This window comes from Thermothelomyces thermophilus, chromosome 6 (assembly GCF_000226095.1).
Source record: "Thermothelomyces thermophilus ATCC 42464 chromosome 6, complete sequence".
NCBI classification, from domain to species: Eukaryota; Fungi; Ascomycota; class Sordariomycetes; order Sordariales; family Chaetomiaceae; genus Thermothelomyces; species Thermothelomyces thermophilus.
The window spans coordinates 3861072-3881306 of NC_016477.1; the positions used below are offsets into that span (position 1 = coordinate 3861072).

A 20235-nucleotide genomic window follows, 5' to 3' on the forward strand; every position below is an offset into this window, starting at 1 on the left:
GTCAATTAATCTCTGGATTACTCTGTGCACTGAAGCCACTCCACGCGGGATTGGGCCGCTGACAGCCTTGTTGGTGGAGGGTTCTGCAGAAGGACGGAGAAATACGAGAAATCCGGCATTGGTGCGCCCAGGAACATCACAGCGGCAGCCAAAAATAGTTTACCAGAAGCGATCCCCACCATCTGTCTTGTCAATCAGATCGCGTCTGCACGCAAACTAACCGATACGGTCAGGATCGGCCTCGAACGTGGATGGATGAACCGCCCAACCCCCCACCCCACCCGAAGAGCGGGATAGGGCAGGGTAAACGGGCATTGATGGAACCTTCCCGTTCAAGGAGAGTGCCACCATCACTGCACGCTCGAGGCCGTTCTGAGGATGATGCGCTGGCAGCCTCGACCGCCAGTCGAACCCAGGTTTCTCTACCACCCGATCTTCTCATTATTCATCACGAATTGTTTGACTCCCTCCGCGGCCTCCAGCATACAAGACAGGTTACGGAACACGGAGGACTAATAACCCGGGTTGGGCGGTTCGGCAAAAAGTACGAAGTACCTATGTACAGTACTGTACCATACCTGATGTGTTTTGTCTTTGCGTGCTCCCCTCGTGTCGGTTCCGTGTCTCTCGCTACTGCTGTCTCGCTGTCTGACTATCTTAGCAACATCCCCCAAGACAGCAGGGGTCTCTTGGCGGCCAACGACGACTTGCTTATCGCCAAAATCGATGACGTTTGTGCCGACACAATAACGGGGAATCTCTATCTTGGTCCTGAGTGTAGTAGGCTGCCTACGACAAGAGATAAAAATCACCAGAGAGATAATCACCAGAGAGATAAACTATCGTCATCATTCGACGAAGCCGAGAGGATCTGACAAGAATCGTCAACGCTAAGGGGCGCAACATCAGCAGAGATTATCGATGAGCTTGCCAATAAAGTGAAACAGCTGGCCTTCCTCTACGAGGCTCGAGACGATGGTGTCGAAGAAATTTGAACTGTGAAGGCCAGCTAACGCAGAGTCAGCCGCGCGGGTGGGGGTGGAAGAGGAAATGGGGGGACATCTTGATCGGGTCTCGTATCGCTCGGCGGCATTCTCGACATGTTCTAGCGCCGGCTATGTTGGACCTGCTCGACTCCAATAGCGCACTGTAATAGTGAAAATGCAATGATCCACAACGTCCAACTAGTTCGAGCGGTTCAGGGGATGACTGCATCGTTAGCGGGAGAGTGAGCCGTCACCAAGTCCGTGAGTAGATAGTGGAAGGCGCAGCTTCGCATGGCTTTCCGATTCCAGCCACTTCTACCAAAATCACCACACCTTCACCGCTTAGCGCGTGCGGGTGCGGGTGCCAAGGATTCCCAAGATGTCAAGCAGAGCCGAGTAGCGCCGCTCTAGCCGTCGGCCAGAAGATCCCGCAGACAAGCCGCCGTATTGTGCCTGGCGCTCTGCAGTGGGCTTTGTCCTTCGTAGTGCGTTTCAGGACGCGACAGACAACCCTTCGAGATTATGCCACAAAGAAGTGCTCCATGATCTCCTAGAATGTTGTCTTGCTCTGCCAAAGGTGTCATGTTGATTCGTCATGCCCGCATTAGCGCTACTGAGTGTCTGCATTTGTGCCGCTGTTCAAAAAAAAAACAATCGCATCAGACCAGGCCGTTTCCGCTCATCTTTCAGCTCCACCTAGTCGAAGGGAGGAAAAAAAAAAGAAAGTAAACATTAGATAACCTAAGTGACCAAGAGTAAACATGTGTGCCCATCCATCTACGCCCAAACACCAAACGTGAACAATGTGAACAATGTGTACAATGTGTAAAGAAATCCGTGTCTTGCTGTCCTGTCCAAACTCTGCTCTAGAGATCCTCATCTCCGTCGCACTGCTGCAACATTACGACCTTGCTCACCTCCATCTGCGGCTGCGTCCAGGTGGGCAGCCAGCGGTCCTTGGCCTGCCAGAAGTCCTTGCGGGCGTTGGGCGAGCGGTCGAGCCAGGGCTTGCCGTTGACGTTGTCCTCGAACCAGCCGTTGGTGCCGCCGACGGCCAGGTTCAGGATGAGGTAGAAGGGCTGGTCGAAGGGGGTCTGCGGCCGGCCCGTGTGGCCCCAGATGTCGTCGATGCGCGTCCCGTTGCTGTCCTGGACGGGGAAGTTGCCGCGCGACCACATGGGCACGTCGAAGTTGACGTAGAGCACCTGCAGCAGGCGCGAGTTGACGTAGGTGAAGAGGTACTTTTGCGACCACTCGACCCCGAACGTGTTGAACCCGGCCGAGTAGGTTGTGTGCAGCGCCTGCCGCTTGACGTTGGTGCGCCACCAGGCGTCGTTGGCCGGGTTCGGCCCCCAGTGGAGCGCCGATGACATGATGTTGTTGCCACCCTGCGGGTAGGTGTAGTTGTTGCCGCGCGACTCCATGATGTCGATCTCGCCCGACGCCGGCCACGGCCCGTACTTGGAGTCGACCGGCATCATCCAGATGGCCGGCCAGAGCCAGTCGCCGGCGGGCAGCTTGGCCGTCACCTCGACCCGGCCGTACTTGATGGAGGCACCGCGCCGCGTGTTGATGCGGCCCGAGAGGACTGGAGGCACGATGGACGAGTTGCCGGTCGTGATATTAGTGGCGGCGATGCAATTGGCCGGGTTGGTGGACGTGCAGGTGCCGTCCTTGAGGAGGTCGATCTTGTAGTTCTGTTGCATCAACGCGTCGTCACGAGGTGTCGCCCTGATGATGAGGTTGCCGTTCTCAATGAACACGTTCTCGTCGCCCCCCGTGGTTTGCTCAAACTCGCCGTTTCTGGGAAAATGTTGTCAGTCTCGGTCATCATTTCATCTCGGTCGTTCCTCCGGTCGTCGAAAGGGAGAAGACGTACCCGAACCCGTTCACCTGCACCTCCTTCATCCACACCTTCTCGTTGAAGCCTTGGGACCAATCCTCTATGAGAACGGGACAGTACTTGTGCTTGACCACGCTGCGGATGCCGTCCCACACCAGGAAGCCCGAGATACCCAACCCGATGATGATGCCGATGATAGGCAGGATGGTAACCCATTTTTCCTTGGGGTCGGACTGTTTGGTCCATGGCTTCTCGATCTCGCCCTTGCGCACGCGGCGCGAGTGGAAGTAACGCGCGCCGCCGCCTTCGAAGCGGCCCAGTGCCGAGGACGAGTCGAAGCTACTAGGGGGCCGCGAGAACGAAGGGCTGGCAAAGGGGTTGCCGTTCTGACCGAACGACCGGTGCGACGCTTGCGACTCGACACCGTCGCCAAAGGGGTTGCGCCCGACAGACTCGTTGGGCGTCCCGGGCCGTTGAGGGGTCGGAGCGGCGGTGGATGCCATTGAGGGCATATTGTTGGTGGCCGGGCGGCCGAAGGAGTCGTTGTTGTTATCCATCGGAAGATATAAGGCGGACTAGCCGCCGTGGTGGTAATCCCTGAGCTCAGACAGCTGCTCGCTGGAAGCGTGGTCCCAGAATACAAGCGTCGTCGTCGTCGGAAGCTCTGTGAGCCAGTGGAAACTGCCGTTGTATAATGACCGTCGTCGACTGTCAAATGAATGGGGGGAAACTGTGCTCTGCTCCGTATGCAACGAGGCCCTGAAAGGTCGTCGCTAACGAGAACAACACAAGCCTTGATGCGACTGCAACAACTGCCCGAAACAAAAACGAGGGTGAGGCACTTCAAGTGCAGAAGCCAAAGCAAGCAAGGGAGGTGATCTTTGGTATGTCCAGTTTCATCAGCCAAAGAAAATTGAAGGCGAGGGTCAGTCTTGTTTTCCTTTTCGCTTCTCGCCCTTCAGTTACGTACTGGCAGAAAAAAGGTCGGGACCCGGCGCCACGGCGGGGTGATAGCTGAAGGTGGAGGACGCTCCAACGGAAGAAGCTGCGTGGTGCTGCTGCATTGGAACTCCAGACTCTCGTCGCCCGACGTGACGGGGCCCAGTCTTGGCGATGCGCCGGCATCACATCGTCTGGCGTAGTGGAATTCGTATGTACATACCAGGTTGCTTGCACTGCAGCGTCGTGTTGTCTATTGCAACAATCATCAATTCACGAGCGCATCGATCCGGTAGGTGGGTTCTCGCTTGGCAGGCTTCGTCAAGCGGGGCGATAACGCTGGCAGGGATGGGTGGGCTAGCGGGTCCTTCCCGGATCTCGACGAAGCCCTGATCCTTGCCGTGCCCTTGCCCTGTTCCTGGGCTAAGCAGCCACGGCAAACAGCGAGCGTGCCCAGCCAGGGGTCGGCGGCAGGAACCCCGCCGCGGGCTGCTGGACCTTCCCCTCCGTTTCTTCAACTTTTCCAGCTCCTAACTCACACCGGTTTCCGAGCACACTCGGCAGTACACTACGGAGTACTATGCAGCACACTGCGGAATACATCCGTGCAGATGATACCAGTTAATACTCTGTGCCTAAGGGCAAAGTCTTGCTCCGTCCACATACGAATTTTCACCGTCTGATCAACCGAAAAGCAGCAAATACGTGGCCACCGCTTGCGAAGGCAGCGCTCAGTCGCTGTCAACTATAGATAAGCTTACCCGAATAGGGCCAGGGAAGCGACGAAGCTTGGAACTTGGACCGAAAAAACACCGGGATGATACCATACATGAAGATATGTAACGTACCGTCATGTACATACACATACGGTAACAAAACGTCAGTCCGATACCAGAAATACAATACATGAGGGTCTGAGGGGCTTCTTGAAACAATCTCTGACGTTTGTGTCGCTTGTGTTCCCCGCTCCACGTGCCTGTCTGTCTGTTTGTGCTGATTCATTTCCACCATTGTCTCAAACAGTCGATAGTTAGCGCTTGACGATTCCGGCGTCGGCGTTAAATGTAATGGCGCAAGGCAGTGCGACGAACTGACAGCTTCAGCCGCACGCCTTTTTTAAGGGGTTTTGGCATCTCCCAAGGGATGGACCCTACGGACCACACGATAACCAGGGACCCTAATGCCAAGTACTTGGGTACCACGCCCGCCTGGTCCCTCCGCCGAACTAGGCAAGCCAGCTACATCTATATATATAGACTAATTACTAGTATATATAGCAAGCATTATATACTACCTAAGGCTACATTACCTATATAATATATAACTATATATAAAGGTAGCTTATTAATCTATATACTCTTTCCCCCCCCTTTGCCCCTCCTCTATTACTATTAACTCCTACCTTACCCCCTCCCTAAGCTTCTAGCAATTAATATTTATTTATTCCTATATATCTAGAACTAGCTAAGATCACTATCTACCCTAATATAAGCTTACTTACTTACACTATATTATTATAGTATGGCAGAAGCAAGCTTTAATCTTCTTGATATTCGTCAGGCCATATACGGATGATTCTATCCTAGCAGTTAATAGCCTTGGCATTAGATCATATTAGTATCGGTTCTAAGAACTGATTCCCTTTACTACTTTCTAGCTTATAGGTCGCCTAAAGCCGTCGTCACTAGTGCCCTGAGGCAGACTAAGCAGCAGACTGAGAAAGCGGTCCATGTAGACAATTTGAAACCACACAAACCGGGGTTTAGCATCAAGCGACGCGTCGATGAGTGGAATAGGCGGAATAGGGGAGCGGTATAGGTCCATTAGTTAGGCCACTGTCATTGCCCTGCAAAAGACAGCCCAAGCGCGCCGAAGACTGCCGCAGTTTATTTCGTATACGCCTTCCAAAACAATGCATACCAGACAGTCGAGGCTTCCGTGCATGTCTTCGTTGGCCGTGACCCACGTCCTCGCAGCTGCCACCAAGCGACGCATAAGCACGCCTGGCGGCTCCGAGAGAACCTGGACAGCCCTCTCTCCGGACGGAGTCTGCAGCGTGATCGCAAGCATGATCATAAGTCGAGCCAGAACGACGGGATGAGCGTCGGCACGGGGGATATTTGGGTACGGAAAACGACGCGGAAAGTCTCTCGAGCGTCAGGGCGCCGTGCGGTAGAGTGTTGGAGATACCGGTGTAACGGGATGGTCTACAGCTTTCCCTGAGCAGCATGTCGAGGTCGTTCCGAGCCGGAAGGGCCGCAAGTAAGTGGTGGCGGGCCGTCTCTGTTTCGACTTCATCCGGCGCCGCGTGTGTGACCCCTGGTATGTCTTGCGCGTTCGGCGTGGGGAGATATGGACCAAGGGTAGATAGAGTCTCTGGGATTCTGCGGGACAATTAGGTAAAAGGGTTAGACATGATGGCCAAGGATGTTAATTACCTTGAGAGCGACTTGATCATCGGTCTGTCTTAGCCCAGCAATACCATTGCCAGCAAGAACTTGGAAGTCCTTCATCAAAGTCTGCTCAATCAGCGCAAGCCGTTCGCCCAGCCGCCGCTTGTCCTTCTTCACCGGAAACGGATCCTCGGGCACATCCTGGGGCACGCAAGCAACACCGCGATGGTGGCAGCCGATACAAGCGCCATCTCCGGGCGCTGGCAACATGCAGCGGATCTTCCGCCGCTTGCACTCCCAGCATGACCGCGTCCCCTTGCGCACCCTCCTCCGCTTTGCGGGCATTTCCCGTTCCAGGTCGGGCGCAGGTGCCGCCATGGTCGGCTCCTCGGAGAAAGTGAAAAGTTGACCGAGGGACGTAAGGGTGATAGAAGGCGTCGTTAATAGTCTTACGCCTCTTAGTTCCGCCGCGGTCGAAAGTCGGCGGAGATGACGTCCGTCGGCGAATGTCATTGGATGTTATTGGATGTTGAGAGAGCGCCGAGCTGATATCTCCGAGCCGAAGCTGTGAAGCAGGAGTATCGACTTTGACAGACGGCGGAACAGACAACGTTGATCATTCTTCAGGGCCGTATATAGGAGGCTTCACCGACACGTCGCTGGCGTTTTACATTGCCGCCATCTTCAACGCCGGCTCGACGCTGGGACGCATCCTGCCCAACGCGCTCTCGGACCGCATCGGAGTGTTCAACGCCATGGCGCCGCTCACATTGCCTTTGGCGTCGTCATATTCTGCCTGCTCGCCGTACGAAACGCGGCAGGCATGGTCGTCATGGCAGTGGTTACGGGCTTCTTTAGCGGTGTTGTCATTGCGTTGCCCCCACTCTGCTTCCGGGTGCTGACCGAGAACAAGGCCATGATTGGCACCCGCACCGGCCAGGGCTTTGCCATCGGCGGGCTGGGCTTGCTGCTCGCTGGGCCGAGTGCTGGTGCAATTCTCGGGACCGTCGAGCCGCGGAACTGGACGGGCCTCTGGGTGTATGGAGGCGTGACGCTGTGTGCCGTCGGCCTAATCCTGTTTGGTCTGCGGTTTATGAAATCAGGGCTCGCCTTGATGGTCAAGTGTTGATCGTCGACTGCTCATGTGTCCAGGGACAGAGCATTTCTGCATGTAAAACGGCATCAAGCACGGAGGAACCTGCATTTTGCATGTCCGTAATTGCGAGAACAAGCGGGAAAGACAGAATGGAAACAGAAGGGGAAGAAAAAAAAAGGGATGAAAACGAGATATTGTACAGGTTAGCGAGATCTCCTGGCTTTCTCCAACCCCACTCCTTACAAGATATGTATAGAAAGAACTCAAAACCGAGGCCCCAGCCTCTTCAGCCACTCTTGCACGCGACGGACCCAAGACCCAGATGCTTCCACTTCGCGGTGCCTGCGATCCTGCCCCTGGGCCGGCCGGTGACCAGCTGCTGTGCTTGCAGCCACGCTGTGATCAGATTGCTGCGGTGGGACGGCTCTCGCCTCCGCTGCTTCCAAAGCAGCCTTGAGCCTGGCATTCTCCACCCTTACCCCAAGGATTTCGGCATCTCTGTTGTCGACAGAAGCTTCCAGCTCTCTCTTGTAATTCTCTGCTTCCCGGAGCTCGTCCATCGTCTGGAACCGCAATGCGAGCTCACGCTCCTTCTCTTCCTCGGCGTTACGCAGCTTATCATTCTCTGTTGGATGAGAGAGACCAGCTTTTGCTGTACCTGTCGAAGCTTGTCATCCTTCTCCTGAGCGAGCACTGCCAGCTCGCGTTCTTTTTCCTCCCTTGCCTCTCGGAGATCGGCATCCCGTTGATTGACCGCATCCTCCAAGCTGAGCTCCCTTTCCGGGGGTGCCTCGTTGTGGGTTTTCAGGAATTGCAGGTCACGGTCCTTCTCTTGCAGCTCGCGCGACTTCTCCTGCAGCTCACGGTCTGTGTCTTGTAGTTCACGGTCCTTGTCTTGCAGCTCACGGTCCTTATCCTTGCTGAGCTTCAGCTGCTCGGCAAGGGCGCGAGAGAGCTCCTGTTTTGCGGTCCTCAGCTCTCTAGTTGTCTGCTCCAGAGAGGCCGACTGCTCAGAGAGGATCCGATCATGCTCGGAGACCATGCGATTGCGTTCTGCACGGAGATCCTTGTTTTCGATCTGCAGAGCGGCCAGTCTTTCCTGGGTGGCAACCAACTCATCATCTAACAGGTGATCAGCAGCCATGAATCAAATCCCATCCCCCAGCTCCCAACTCCTCCTCTCTACCTCCAACTCCTTCTCGTAGTCCCCCAACGCCGCAAACACCGCCCTCACCATGTCATTATACCTCCTCGACCAACGAAACCCCTCGAAAAAAGCCTTGGTACAGTCCCAATAGTCGGGGTAAAACCCGGAATTCTCCCAGTCCACAATCCCGCTCACCACCCATCCCCCCTGCCCATGCCCACCAGCACTCCTCCTCTCGACGAGGATATTCCGCGGATTCAGATCCGCGTGCGTAAACACCACGCGGTGGCCCCGCCGTGCCGGATCCTCCGGGAACATCAGCTCCCGGCTGAAGGCGGCCTCGTCCGCGAAGGGGCCGACCGGCTCGCCGCCGCGGATGCGCGGGTCCCGGACGGCCTCGCCCAGCGTGTTGCAGATGACCGCGTCCGGAAACGGCTTGATCCTGCGAATGGGCCGGGGCACGGCGCGCAGCTGGGCGAGGTGCGCGGCCAGCTGGCGCGCGAGGTCCGCCAGGTCGGCGTCCGAGAGCACGTGCTGGCAGCGGTAGAGCGGGACGCCCGGGACGCGGGTGGTCATGAGGTAGGTCTCCGCGACGGAGAAGGGGTCGGCGCGGCTGGCGGGCTTGTGGGCGACGTCGAGGGGTCTGGGGACGGGGACGGTGGTGTGCCGGCGGAGGAGCTGGAGGGCGGCGAATTTGTTGCGGGAGCCGGCCGGGTCGGTTTGGCGTTTGAGGTAGAGGCCGAAGGGCAGCCGGTGGACGGTGGCGTGGTCGGGCTGGGCGTAGAGGAGCGCGCCGACCTTGCGGAGGAGGTCGTAGACGGCTACGCGGAGGCGGGAGGGAAACATGAGCCAGGTGGAGAGCAAGACGCTGGTTGCGAGGTTCAGGGGAGAGAGGGATTTGGTCTTGCGGTTGGTTTCTGGTTCTGGTGCTGGACGACGTGGCCGCGGTTTGGATGATGGCTCAGATGGTCGGACCCCCAGTGACTTGGCTATCTCGACAAACCTGATGCTCCGGGCGAGCCTGGCGTGAGTGCTGACAAAGCGAGGGTCTACCTTCTCGATTCCCGACCGTGAGTGGTCGCCCAAGAGCGGATAGGAACCCTCGATCTCGAGGGGTTCTTCTGGCCTGACAAGGGGATGTTCAACTTGGAACTGGAACCGGGGTTCGAGAGTCAACGGAGGCGAAGCAAATAGGCCAAAGCTCGATCCGCGGCAACTTACCTCCACCATTGATGACTGTAGTCTCTTCAGGCAAACAAGGCCACGCGACCAAGCACGGTGTGCCGACCTCCGGACCAGCCAGTGATTGGAGTAAGGCGATGTGAACTCGGGATTCTGGGCGTAGGAAAGCCACCAGTCACGATAGGGAGGGCCAAAGAAAGCGCCCAGCATGTCAAAGATGCGCGGCTGCGCACGCACGTCAGTCATTGTTCGTTCGCATACAGCTGCAAAGCACTAGTAGAAAATCACACCTTGTCTGTGCTCCAGCCAGAAGGCACGGGAAGGATGGGGGCCACAACCAGAGGATCCCAGAGACGGGCGGCTTTCCCAGTCACGCAACACCTGTTGGCGTCGCGCTTGAATATGCTCTGCTGAGCAGCGGCATCTGGTGGTGGGGGAGTGGCAGCTTCCTGTGTGACTCGGGGAATGTCAGGGCGGCCCGTCAAGGTCAAGCCAAGTGGTAAGTGGTGGATGCGCGGGACTCACTGGACTCGATGATGTATGTCCAGTCTGCTACGAGGGCCGGGGCACCATCGGCTGCGGTGCCGCGATGCACGTAGCGTGCTGCCACGAGAGGGTCCACAGCGTCTTTGACAAAGCATGACAGCAGCGAGTCCAGAGGATGTGGCAGTCCCGCACTTTCGATGAGGGACAGGGCGGAATGCACTTCGTCAGTGTCGGCTGTGTCGTCGAATGCCATGTTGATATGCGGAGGAAGTTGGGTGTCGTAGAAGCGCGGGTTGAGGCGTCGAGGTGACAGCTATGTAGTCCGTACAAGCGTCAAATGGAAGCGAAGGAAGCGATGTGTAACCCACTACGGAGTAAACGCATCCTGGACTCGGCTGTGCGGCGCCCCACTCTAGTTAGTACCTACCCTACACCCGGCTCACCCTTCCCAACCGTGCGTTTTTCCAGGCAACAAAAACATTGTGGGTCCCCAGCGACATGGCATCACCACCAAAATAATAGTTAGTTCACTCGGCCACTTGGCCAGGTCAGTTGTAGCCATGCGAGAGTGCCGCGCTCTATACCGCTCGGCTGTCTCTTTTGCCACGGTTCGCTTGTTACAAGTTGCCCTCGCACTCTCAAGCATCCATGTGTTCCTGGATTTAGGGGCGCCGTGCTCGATTGCCCGACCCGGGGAAGCAGCGAGGGCCGGGGTGAAGTCTAAGTTACCTTCCTCGCACCGTCGATGCCGCAATCCGCAACGAGCCCACTTAATCCGTACACTACTCCGTACCCCTGGCGCGATCCGCCGTAACTACCGTCAGGTCTCCACAGCCCCATGTTTCCGCAACAAGCTAACGTTAACGGCTGCCACAGCCTGTTGGAGGCGTCAGGAAGGCGTGCCGGGTCACCAGATCCTACGGGTGTAGGCAACGACCCGCTCGGAACCTGACTGCTCCGACAGATCGCCAAGACAAGGTGTTGAAATGGATCGTCCGACTCGGAGCTGCCGCCTATTTTAGCACTGAGGATTGCTGTAATCCGTAATTATCCATGCATCACGTCGCAGGAAGCCGCAGGCCACCCGGCAACGGGCCTAACAGCCTCCCGGCAAGGGTTTGCTGCTGCTTCGTTGGCGACCTCAGGAGACGTGATCCAAGCTGTCTCAGGATCCATTGGCCGACGCGGGTGACCACCGTCAGCGGGATGGCGTCCTTACGCTGAAGCTGGATGGTCCACGGTTGTTTGTGCCTACCGACAGAAGTATTTAGGGGACCGCCGAGTTTATGGCGTTCTTCAACCCATCACCAGCATCTACTTCATTGTTCAAAACATTCTCGCCTCATCGGCAGCCGGCTCTGCGTATCTGCACCTCATCTCTTGTTTTGTTTTGACTCCAACTTTGCAAAGTATCCCATTCAGCCGTCTTACGCTCACCCGCAACCATGCCGCCGAAGTTTGAGTCTAACACTCTCTACTTGACCCTCAACTACCTTCGCACTGAGGGTAACGAGAACAGATACGTAAGTCGGATATCGCATTTGAGCAGCAGCTGTCGTTCGTTCCTGACCGTCATGATTTCATCACAGCACTGGGGCCTCTTTGCGACCGGCAATTCCGCGTCGGGGGGTACCCTGTACCATGCCACGGATTTCGATCGCACGAACAGAATCTTGCTCGATCATCTCATTTACGAGAACCGCACGGTCAGTGACCCGACCTCCTCCAGCACAATGGTGGTGGTCCTCAAGATTTGCAACTTGTCGTCCACGGCGGTCCAGAACATGGACCATCGCATCCGCGAGGTCGAACCTTTGGCCGGAAGGATGCCGCCTCCTGTCTCCGAGCCCCGATGTAAGCCACAGCTTTGTGCTCTTTGATTCCCCTTTGCGGCCGTCTCCAGAGTCACGTTGCTCCCGAGACAGTGTGGCTGCTTCGGATCCCTCCCTTCTCCCCCCCGAAACAGAAATTGATGGCTGACATTGTTGGCCAAATCACTAGAGACCTGCCGCGTCTGGGTTAAGTACATCCTCGATCGGCTCTGCGGAAGGGGGGTGATCAGCCTTCCCTCCGACACCGGTAAGTGCTGCCTCCCGGTAACCAATAACCCTCCACGGGTTCAGTCTCGGACTAACGGTGCCAAGACACGATCGAGCGTCAGGCCCTCATGGTGGCCAATGCCAATATTGATCACAAGGGCGATGCCAAGGTGATTAACGAAGTGTCGAACTGGCTGTCGGCTATGGATGTCGACTCGAGCGGCGCGCCGCCTCGCGGAGGCAGCGCGGCAGGCAGCGTGGCGCCTCCGCGAGGCGGCGGCGCGTCACGCGGAGGCAACGTGGCGCCTCGCGGAGGCAGCGCGGCGCCTAGCAGAGGCGGCGGCGCGTCACGCGGAGGCACACGCGGAGGCAGCGTGGCGCCTCGCGGAGGTACACGCGGAGGCAGCGCGGCGCCTAGCAGAGGCGGCGGCGGCGGCTCCAAGCCCATGGACACCCGGTGGTAAAGGCCTTGTTCGGGGTCGGCCATAGCCGGCGCCTCCGAAGTGGCCGTTGTCAAGACACGGGTTGTGTCCCATGTTTCCGGCAAGCCGGTCTTGCCGAACTGGGCGGGAGCTGGTCTCTGGGGGTGTGGGCCAGAGTGCCTTATAACCTACTATCCTGATCATGGTTCCCTAACGGGAGCCGGTTCTCCGTTTTGGGTTCCGACAGGTTATGAGCCCTTGGCGTAAACGTCTACGTACCTATAACAGAGTAGGAGGTAACCTATTCGATTCCAATTTGGAGTAGTACGCCTTAGAGGTAGCGTTTAAAAAAATACCTTAACTATATCATATCACATTAGCTTATATTAGCGCCTTGGAGGTGGCGATTAAAAAATAACCTATAACAAATCAGCCCCTAGCCACTAGAATGGCAAAATATTCTAGCCTATACGCTTGGCCGCCGTGTAGCCTGTGGGGGGGTGTGGGCCAGAGTGCCTTATAACCTACTATCCTGATTATAGTTCCCTAACGGGAGCCGGTTCTCCGTTTTAGGTTCCGGCAGGGGGAGTCACTCATTGGATATCGTGGTACTGTGTGCCACAGGCTAGCTCTTGTAGGCTGGTCTGTAAGATGAAGTCATAGGGAATAGAGAAATAGACTTACTATCTGCAGATTAGAACTTGAAACTGTCGCGGTTGCTGTTTGTGAGAGCGGAATAGTTAGCCCGAACTGAGCCCTGAGAAAATAAAGCGAGTGTTGAGATGTGTAAGGTGGTACCTCACTTCAGCATGTAAGGTAGGTAGAGGTAGAGCTGGCGAGCTTGACCCAGCTTTTCCCCATCCATTTCGTTATCCGCCAGAAGGGGCATCATGGCTTCTTCTGAAAGAATATTTCTCCCGGAAACAATGCAAACCCACCTTCCAAATGACTAGTCCTTTAGGTACTTGTGTACTGACCAGCGGTGGTTAGAAATCCCCGAAGTTCTATTACACTAAAGCCCGATCCCCACCAAGTCGGGGCTCCCTTCTCCGAGCTGGACCAGCTGGAAATACACTGCGCAGTGTGAAAACTGATTCTACTCATTGGCTCTGTTACGCAACTCTTGAGGGCCTGCAGCTACTTGGTCCCGTCACGATTATTCTCCCCCATCTATATCGGCGTTTCCAGGGTAATTGCCCTAATATTTTGTGCTCTCCCCTCTTTGTAAATAGACTCGGAATATGCCGTGTTTAATATGGTGATGACTCTGGGAGCTATGTTGCAAGTTAAAAGCTAATGTGATATGTGTGGTGGCCGGGAAATGACGGATCATCCCTTGAATCTCAACACCTACAATTCATTCCAGTACAGATCCCCTACCTGCCAGGTTTTCAAAGATTAATTATGTCCGTTGATTTGAGGTGCTGATTGCCAACCTTGGACACGTCCTCTCACCATGCAGTATCTATCCAAGTCTTCCAGTCACTGCCCCAGAGCTGGGTCTTAGTGACACCAGCAGTCGTTGGGAAAGTGAGCCCTGCATACACACCAAGAGCGTTAGCAATTCAGTGCCCTCTAGAGTAGAAGATACATTCACTTACACTTTCTCTGGGATGTGTTAGATCCTGCACCAGTGTTTTGGAACTCCCGGAACTCGCTGCAAGAGTTTCGCCATATTTGTCAGCATCTGGGTCACCAGAAGTCGCGGATAGAGAATCACTTACGGAGTAGCTCCTGCAGCCATTGTGGTCCAGCCCTCAGGGTGCACGACGTCGGTCAACTCGGAATTTTGGAAGATAACGCGGGCAAGTACGCGCCACGGTCGGCCGAGGAACACTTTGCCGGCCAAGCTAATTCCGGCAGCCGCCCGGATCTGATAATAGCGAAGCGGGACAATCGTTAATAGTTGTGGGCACGGAGCGTTGGACTTGCTTTGGACGGTGAACTTACAGTACTGTGATCAAAAGCATACCAGGTAGTATCAGCCGTAGTGGAGCGAGAGTTAGCGGTGATGTACCCGCCGCCGTTGGAGGCAACGGTACACTCGCCAAACCAGGCAGCCGCGGCGCCAAAGATGAAGTCGACGGCGCCCTCGATGTAGCAGTTGGAGTAGTACTGGCGACCGCTCTTGGCGTACAGCGTGTCCTGGTAGCCGTAGAAACCGCACGCATAGTAGGCCTGCTTGTCGCCGTTGGCGGCCACGGCCACGGCCTGGCCCTGCGTGCCGTATGTGTTACGAAAGTTGATGTTGTACGCCCGGAAGTTGCTGCTCACGATGTTGAACGTGGCAGACGCGTCCAGGCTCCCAGCATCGGCCGAACCCTTGTTCCTGGTAAAGGTCACCTGGTTGGCGCTCTGCTTGCTGGTACTGCCATGGTGATTAATAGTGGTGAATACGGCATTTGGCAGTTATTATGTAAGTACTCACTCCGAGGTTGACCCATACAGTGTCAGCGGGCCCTTGTACTTGATCGAAACACCATCAGCAACGTTGTAGGTTCCCGGGTAGATGAAAATGCAGGCAGCTGAAGTGCCAGAACCCAAGGCAGTTATCGCTTCCGTGATGGTGCTGTACTGCCTGCCGCTTCCTACTGACAGACATCCGCTCGGCGGAGTGGTCCGGCTCGCGGCCTGCGCAGAAGCACCAGGCAAAGCATCGCCCACAAAGGTCAGGGATAGCACCGCCGATGCCAACCTGCAAAGGGATAGCCTCATGACGAGCAAGTTTCCAGAAGACTAAGTATATTACTGATGGGATTTCCGTCTGCTAGGCATTCAACATGTCCATGCTGAGAAGCTGGTAGAAGATTCACAGGCTTTGATATATATAACGTATAAGGCCCCCCAGTATTTTTTTTTTTTTTGGGGGGGGGGGGGGGGGGTTGTTCGGAGAGCACCTGAAGGTTGACCAATAAGACCAGGTCGTGGAGTGCCATTAATTAGATGTCTGTTTGCGGTAGACCGCGTAGGGCACCTCCGTGGTTTGGGAGAGAGAATGCTGCCGCTCCTATCATAATCCATGCGCTTGATCCTTAGAGGTTGCGTAAATATTATCCGGTCCATGCCTCCATGAACACCTTGCAAGAGTTTGAAGATTGATGAACAGAGTGCAGGGAGCGGAGTTTCGTGGAAAAAAAAAATCGACAACCTCAGGAGCCATCCCCTGTTTCAAGGGTCAGGTCTCTTAGCCGAGCAGCACGCGCTGCGCCAACGGCGGATTGGTGGAAAGAGGCGCGTCAGTAACAGGCCAACGGCGGAAAAACCACTTCCATAGCGGCAAATCAAGGGGCATACATCCGGGTCGGCGCAACAGGCAAGCAGCCCTGGCGGTGCCGAGACGTGTGGCACGATTTTCGGAGTCAACTCCAGCCCACCTTTGAGGTGTCTGCTTTCGTGTCTGCGAGCGCATTTCGTGGCAGATCTATCCGATCACGGTATGCGCCGTCCGAGAGGGTGGTATTTGCGAAATATAAGGACGGAGCATCATGAAATGCAATAGATCCCAGATCTAGCTTGGCAAATCATACATAAGAGGGCAATCATCAGCTTTGGCGCGGTGAAGAGGATCAGCAGCGTCAGCAAGGTTTTCACGTGCTTCCACCCGATAATTAAGAAACGCCCGGAAATGAAGTTCTCTATCTCTCTCGTTCTCCCGCTCCTTCGGCTTGCGGGCCTCGCCTGGGCTGGGTGCCAGGACAACGCGGACGGTTTTGCTGCGCTGAACGGCGGTACCACTGGCGGCAACGGTGGCACTGTAGTGACTGTCAACAATCAAGCAGACCTCGAGAAGTACGCCAAAGCGAGTGGAAAGTATGTGATCAAAGTGTCGGGCAAGATCAACATCTCGCCCAAAGGGACCGAGGTTGATGTAGCCAACGACAAGACCATCGTCGGTATTGGCGCGACTGCTCAGATTTCTGGGGGAGGCTTCCGGATCATCAACAGGCGCAACGTTATTATTCGCAACCTGCGAATTGGTGGGTGCAGTTTGCATTGCATCACTTGCAACGAGTTCCTGCGGTTATACGGATGCTGATCATTCTGTAATTACCTTCCTTAGGCAACACCGATGGTGGCGAGGAACTGGACTGGGACGGAATCCAGGTTGATACCTCTACCAACATCTGGATCGACCACTGTGAGTTTCGCCCGCCCGTGTTCTTTTCGCTTAATTACTGGAGTGTGTTGACGGTACATCAGGCATCTTCGAAACCATCGGCGACGGAGGCATCGACCTGCGCAAGGATTCGGACTACTGGACCGTATCCAACTCGTGGATCAAGGGCGTCAACAAGGCATTCGGTATCGGCTGGACCGACAACGTCGTGACCAAGGGGACGATCCACCACGTCTACTTCGACGGAACAACGCAGCGGAATCCCAGCGCGGACAACATGCTTTACGCCCACATGTACAACAATTACCTGCGGGGCTGCAAGAGTTACGGCCACTATGCCCGCGGTGCGACCAACGCGCGCATCGAGAACGTATATTTTGAGGACTGCAAGAATCCGCTCACCGCAGATTCGGAGGCCACGCTGACGGCTATCGGCAACATTTACGACGGCACCAGCGGCACCATTGCCAAAGACATCGGCGTCTCGTTCGACCCGGCCAACTTCTATTCGTACAAGCTCAACGCTACCGCCGACGTGCCTAGCATCGTTCTCGCAAACGCTGGTCCCAAGGCTGATGTATGCACCTAGGCTGAGGCGCCTGCCAAGTTTGGAGGGGAACTACGACAGGGTGACTTCTGGATCAGGTCTGTTTTTAGCAACGCTACTGGGTCTAAGTCAGGCTCGGAGTCTCCCGGAGTTTAGTACTCCTGTCTTAACGGAAGCAGGAGATGACAGATGGGAAATCTAGGGACTAGTCGGGAAGCCGAGTCAGCCATTGGCCGGTGAGCGGTTGGTGGCATTAATAAAGTCAAAGTCTTAACGGGCGCTTGCATCCCGGGACTGAACCGCCCCGTTTCGAATTGCCTGGCCCGAGACGCTGGTAACGCAAAGTAGTCCGTACCCCTGACTGGTGCATGATTGCTTTGCCGGAGCATTACCCTAAGTGTGAAGCACAGCTTTAACAGCCACATCGCAAACTGGGCAAGCAAATAAGATGTGCCGGGCCAACCCCTCTGCCCTTTGCGCCGCAGCTTATTTGCTTGCCCAGTTCGCAATGTAGATGTCGTCTTTGGTGGAGTCTTTACCTAGTAGCCAGGGGACTCCCGGGACCTCCTGTCTGCGGCGCTTCCATTGCTTCCCCTGCTTCCACTGCTCGAAAGTATTTTTGTCCAGTCGGCAGATCTGCCTTCGTCCAGAAGTCGTGTAGAAAGGCGCCCCAAGTGCACGCTTTTCAGCGGTCGATTGCATTATTGGTGGAATATCGCAGTTAAATGATCAGTCCCCTTGTTTTTTTCAACTTTGCTTCACCCACTGCGCGCCTTGGCACCAGCCTCCGTGGTAGCAGCTTTTGGGGTCGTAGGTTAGAGACCAAGGATCTGGATCGAGCGCCCCAGCTTCACAAGCATGCCGTATATAGCAAGGAAGCGATCTGCCCTCCAAGACACCGTCCGGAACACGATAGCCTTTTGCCACCTCCACTGTCTCATCACGACGTGTCCAGTTAATATTCTATACGATCTCACTTCTAGGTCTCGTCACCTTCACCATATACATCAATCCCACGTTCGGTACTATGCTGCTCGCCCGCGTTTTCGCAGGATTTACGCTCGCAGACGCCTAGACTTACGCCAACTACGATATAGAAGCGTATAGCTTCGCCTCTCTCAATGGCGGCACCACCAGCGGCAAAGGCGGCCGTATCGTGACGGCTAAGAAGTACGAAGACTTAATCTGGTATACGGCCGAGGCTAAGCCCCTTATTATCTACGTCGACGGAATACTTAAGGCAAAGCCATTTAGCTTTAAAGTGCCCGTCAAGAGCTATAAAACAATTATTAGCGTTAGCGCTAAATCTCGGTATTAAGGGAGGCAGCCTTAATATTAATAGCTAGAAGAATATTATTATCTATAACCTTAAGATCTATAGTATCTATAATAAGGATAATTAGGCTAATAAGGTAGGTAATTATAATATTATCTAGGTTAATAATTTGATAAATATCTAGATTAATAGGAACTATATAAGTAATTATTAATAGCTTTCTTATTACTCTAGCCTTATTTATTTAGTTCTAAAGTTGAAAAAAGGGACTTTTATATTAACTATAGTATCTCTTTTAATCTTTAGCTTACTAAAATAGGAAATAGTCTAATCGATCTATATTATAATATTAATTATATAATTATATTTAAGAATATTATTAAGAAGTATAATAAGGTATTTAGGATTAGATAGACCTCTAATATAATTATTAAGGTAACTATTAATAATAACTTCTTTTACTTAATAAATATATATAACCTAAGTAATAATATAATTAAATATAGCTACCTATATAATAATTACTTTTATAATATTATAGGCTATAGTACTTACTTTAAAGGAAACTTTAAACTACTTATTAAGAATAGCTATTATAAAGATATCTTTAACCTTATTATTACTAGTATAATCTTACTTCTAAGTCTTATTGCCTTTATTATATATATTAATTCTACATTTAGTACTATACTACTTGCCTATGTTTTCGTAGGATTTACACTTATAGATACCTAGACTTATACTAAATATAATATAGAAGTATATAGCTTTACCTCTCTTAATAGTAGTACTACCGGTAGCAAAGGCGGCTATATCGTAACAGCCAAGAAGTATAAAGACTTAATCTAGTATATAGCCAAGGCTAAGCCCCTTATTATCTATATCGACAGAATGCTTAAGGTAAAGCCATTTGGCTTTAAAGTACCTATCAAGAGCTATAAAACAATTATTAGCGTTAGCGCTAAATCTTAGTATCAAGGGGGGTAGCCTTAATATTAATAGCTAGAAGAATATTATTATCTATAACCTTAAGATCTATAGTACTTATAACAAGGATAACTAGGCTAGTAAGGTAGGTAACTATAATACTATCTAGGTTACTAATTCGACAAATATCTAGATTAATAGGAACTATATAAGTAATTATTAATAGCTCTCTTATTACTCTGGCCTTATTTATTTAGTTCTAGAGTTAAAAAAAGGGACTTTTATATTAACTATAGTATCCCTTCTAATCCTTAGCTTACCAAAATAGGAGACAGCCTAATTAATCTATACTATAATACTAATTATATAACTATATCTAAAAATATTATTAAGAAGTATAATAAGGTATTTAGAATTAGATAAACCTTTAATATAGTTATTAAGGTAACTATTAATAATAACTTCCTTTACTTGACAAACGTATATAACCTGAGTAGTAATGTAATTAAATATGGCTACCTATATAATAATTACTTTTGTAATATTATAGGCTATAGTACCTACTCTAGGGGAAACTCTAAGCTGCTTATCGAGAATAGCTACTATAAGGATGTCTTTGACCTTATTGTTACTAGTCTATAGGGTTGTATTAAGACTAGCTAGGTTAAGTTTAAGAGGTACGATAGCGAGATCTATCTTGACGTCAAAGGTAATACCGTCTTCTAGGCTTCTAAGTTCTATAACTATACTCTTGCTAATCCTTATAATATCTCTATCGACGTCCCCTATTTCGCTGGCCCTAAGGCGGACATTGGTGTCTAAGTTGGTGATTATA

General features: G+C 53.2%; 6 protein-coding genes across 6 annotated transcripts; 2 read left to right on the top strand and 4 right to left on the bottom strand.

The window, feature by feature from the left end:
* Nucleotides 1-1552: 1552 nt before the first annotated feature.
* MYCTH_110061 (glycoside hydrolase family 16 protein) lies at nt 1553-3777 on the bottom strand. Its single transcript, XM_003666395.1, has 2 exons — nt 2866-3777; nt 1553-2789 (listed from the first exon to the last, which is right to left on the bottom strand). The coding sequence occupies exons 1-2, from the start codon at nt 3384-3386 to the stop codon at nt 1853-1855; spliced, it is 1458 nt and encodes a 485-aa protein (XP_003666443.1). The 5' UTR covers nt 3387-3777; the 3' UTR covers nt 1553-1852.
* Nucleotides 3778-6087: 2310 nt separating this feature from the next.
* Nucleotides 6088-6550, bottom strand: MYCTH_2311136 (uncharacterized protein). The gene has a single exon (XM_003666396.1). It carries the CDS (start codon nt 6537-6539, stop codon nt 6177-6179), a length of 363 nt encoding a protein of 120 aa, XP_003666444.1. The 5' UTR covers nt 6540-6550; the 3' UTR covers nt 6088-6176.
* A 100-nt stretch (nt 6551-6650) lies between these two features.
* MYCTH_2130352 (uncharacterized protein) lies at nt 6651-7290 on the top strand (the record flags this gene model as incomplete). Its single annotated transcript, XM_003666397.1, has 3 exons — nt 6651-6669; nt 6789-6966; nt 7020-7290. 3 exons carry the CDS (start codon nt 6651-6653, stop codon nt 7288-7290), a joined length of 468 nt encoding a protein of 155 aa, XP_003666445.1.
* An 883-nt stretch (nt 7291-8173) lies between these two features.
* MYCTH_2311140 (uncharacterized protein) lies at nt 8174-10429 on the bottom strand. The gene is made up of 4 exons (XM_003666398.1): nt 10112-10429; nt 9877-10043; nt 9626-9811; nt 8174-9556 (listed from the first exon to the last, which is right to left on the bottom strand). The coding sequence occupies exon 4, from the start codon at nt 9248-9250 to the stop codon at nt 8405-8407; it is 846 nt and encodes a 281-aa protein (XP_003666446.1). The 5' UTR covers nt 9251-9556; nt 9626-9811; nt 9877-10043; nt 10112-10429; the 3' UTR covers nt 8174-8404.
* Nucleotides 10430-13984: 3555 nt separating this feature from the next.
* Nucleotides 13985-15248, bottom strand: MYCTH_40891 (carbohydrate esterase family 8 protein; the record flags this gene model as incomplete). The annotated part of the gene is made up of 5 exons (XM_003666399.1): nt 13985-14070; nt 14135-14190; nt 14258-14406; nt 14484-14901; nt 14962-15248. The coding sequence occupies 5 exons, from the start codon at nt 15246-15248 to the stop codon at nt 13985-13987; spliced, it is 996 nt and encodes a 331-aa protein (XP_003666447.1).
* Nucleotides 15249-16158: 910 nt separating this feature from the next.
* On the top strand, nt 16159-17239 carry MYCTH_90594 (polysaccharide lyase family 1 protein; the record flags this gene model as incomplete). Its single annotated transcript, XM_003666400.1, has 3 exons — nt 16159-16510; nt 16594-16671; nt 16734-17239. 3 exons carry the CDS (start codon nt 16159-16161, stop codon nt 17237-17239), a joined length of 936 nt encoding a protein of 311 aa, XP_003666448.1.
* Nucleotides 17240-20235: the final 2996 nt, after the last annotated feature.

Excerpts from the sequence above, each read along its gene's own strand:
- MYCTH_110061 (XM_003666395.1), bottom strand. The coding sequence starts at position 3,386 with ATGGATAACAACAACGACTCCTTCGGCCGCCCGGCCACCAACAATATG. Across the intron at positions 2,790-2,865 it reads GTGCAGGTGAACGGGTTCGG|AAACGGCGAGTTTGAGCAAA; the intron begins GTACGTCTTCTC and ends ACATTTTCCCAG.
- MYCTH_2311136 (XM_003666396.1), bottom strand. The coding sequence starts at position 6,539 with ATGGCGGCACCTGCGCCCGACCTGGAACGGGAAATGCCCGCAAAGCGG.
- MYCTH_2311140 (XM_003666398.1), bottom strand. The coding sequence starts at position 9,250 with ATGTTTCCCTCCCGCCTCCGCGTAGCCGTCTACGACCTCCTCCGCAAG.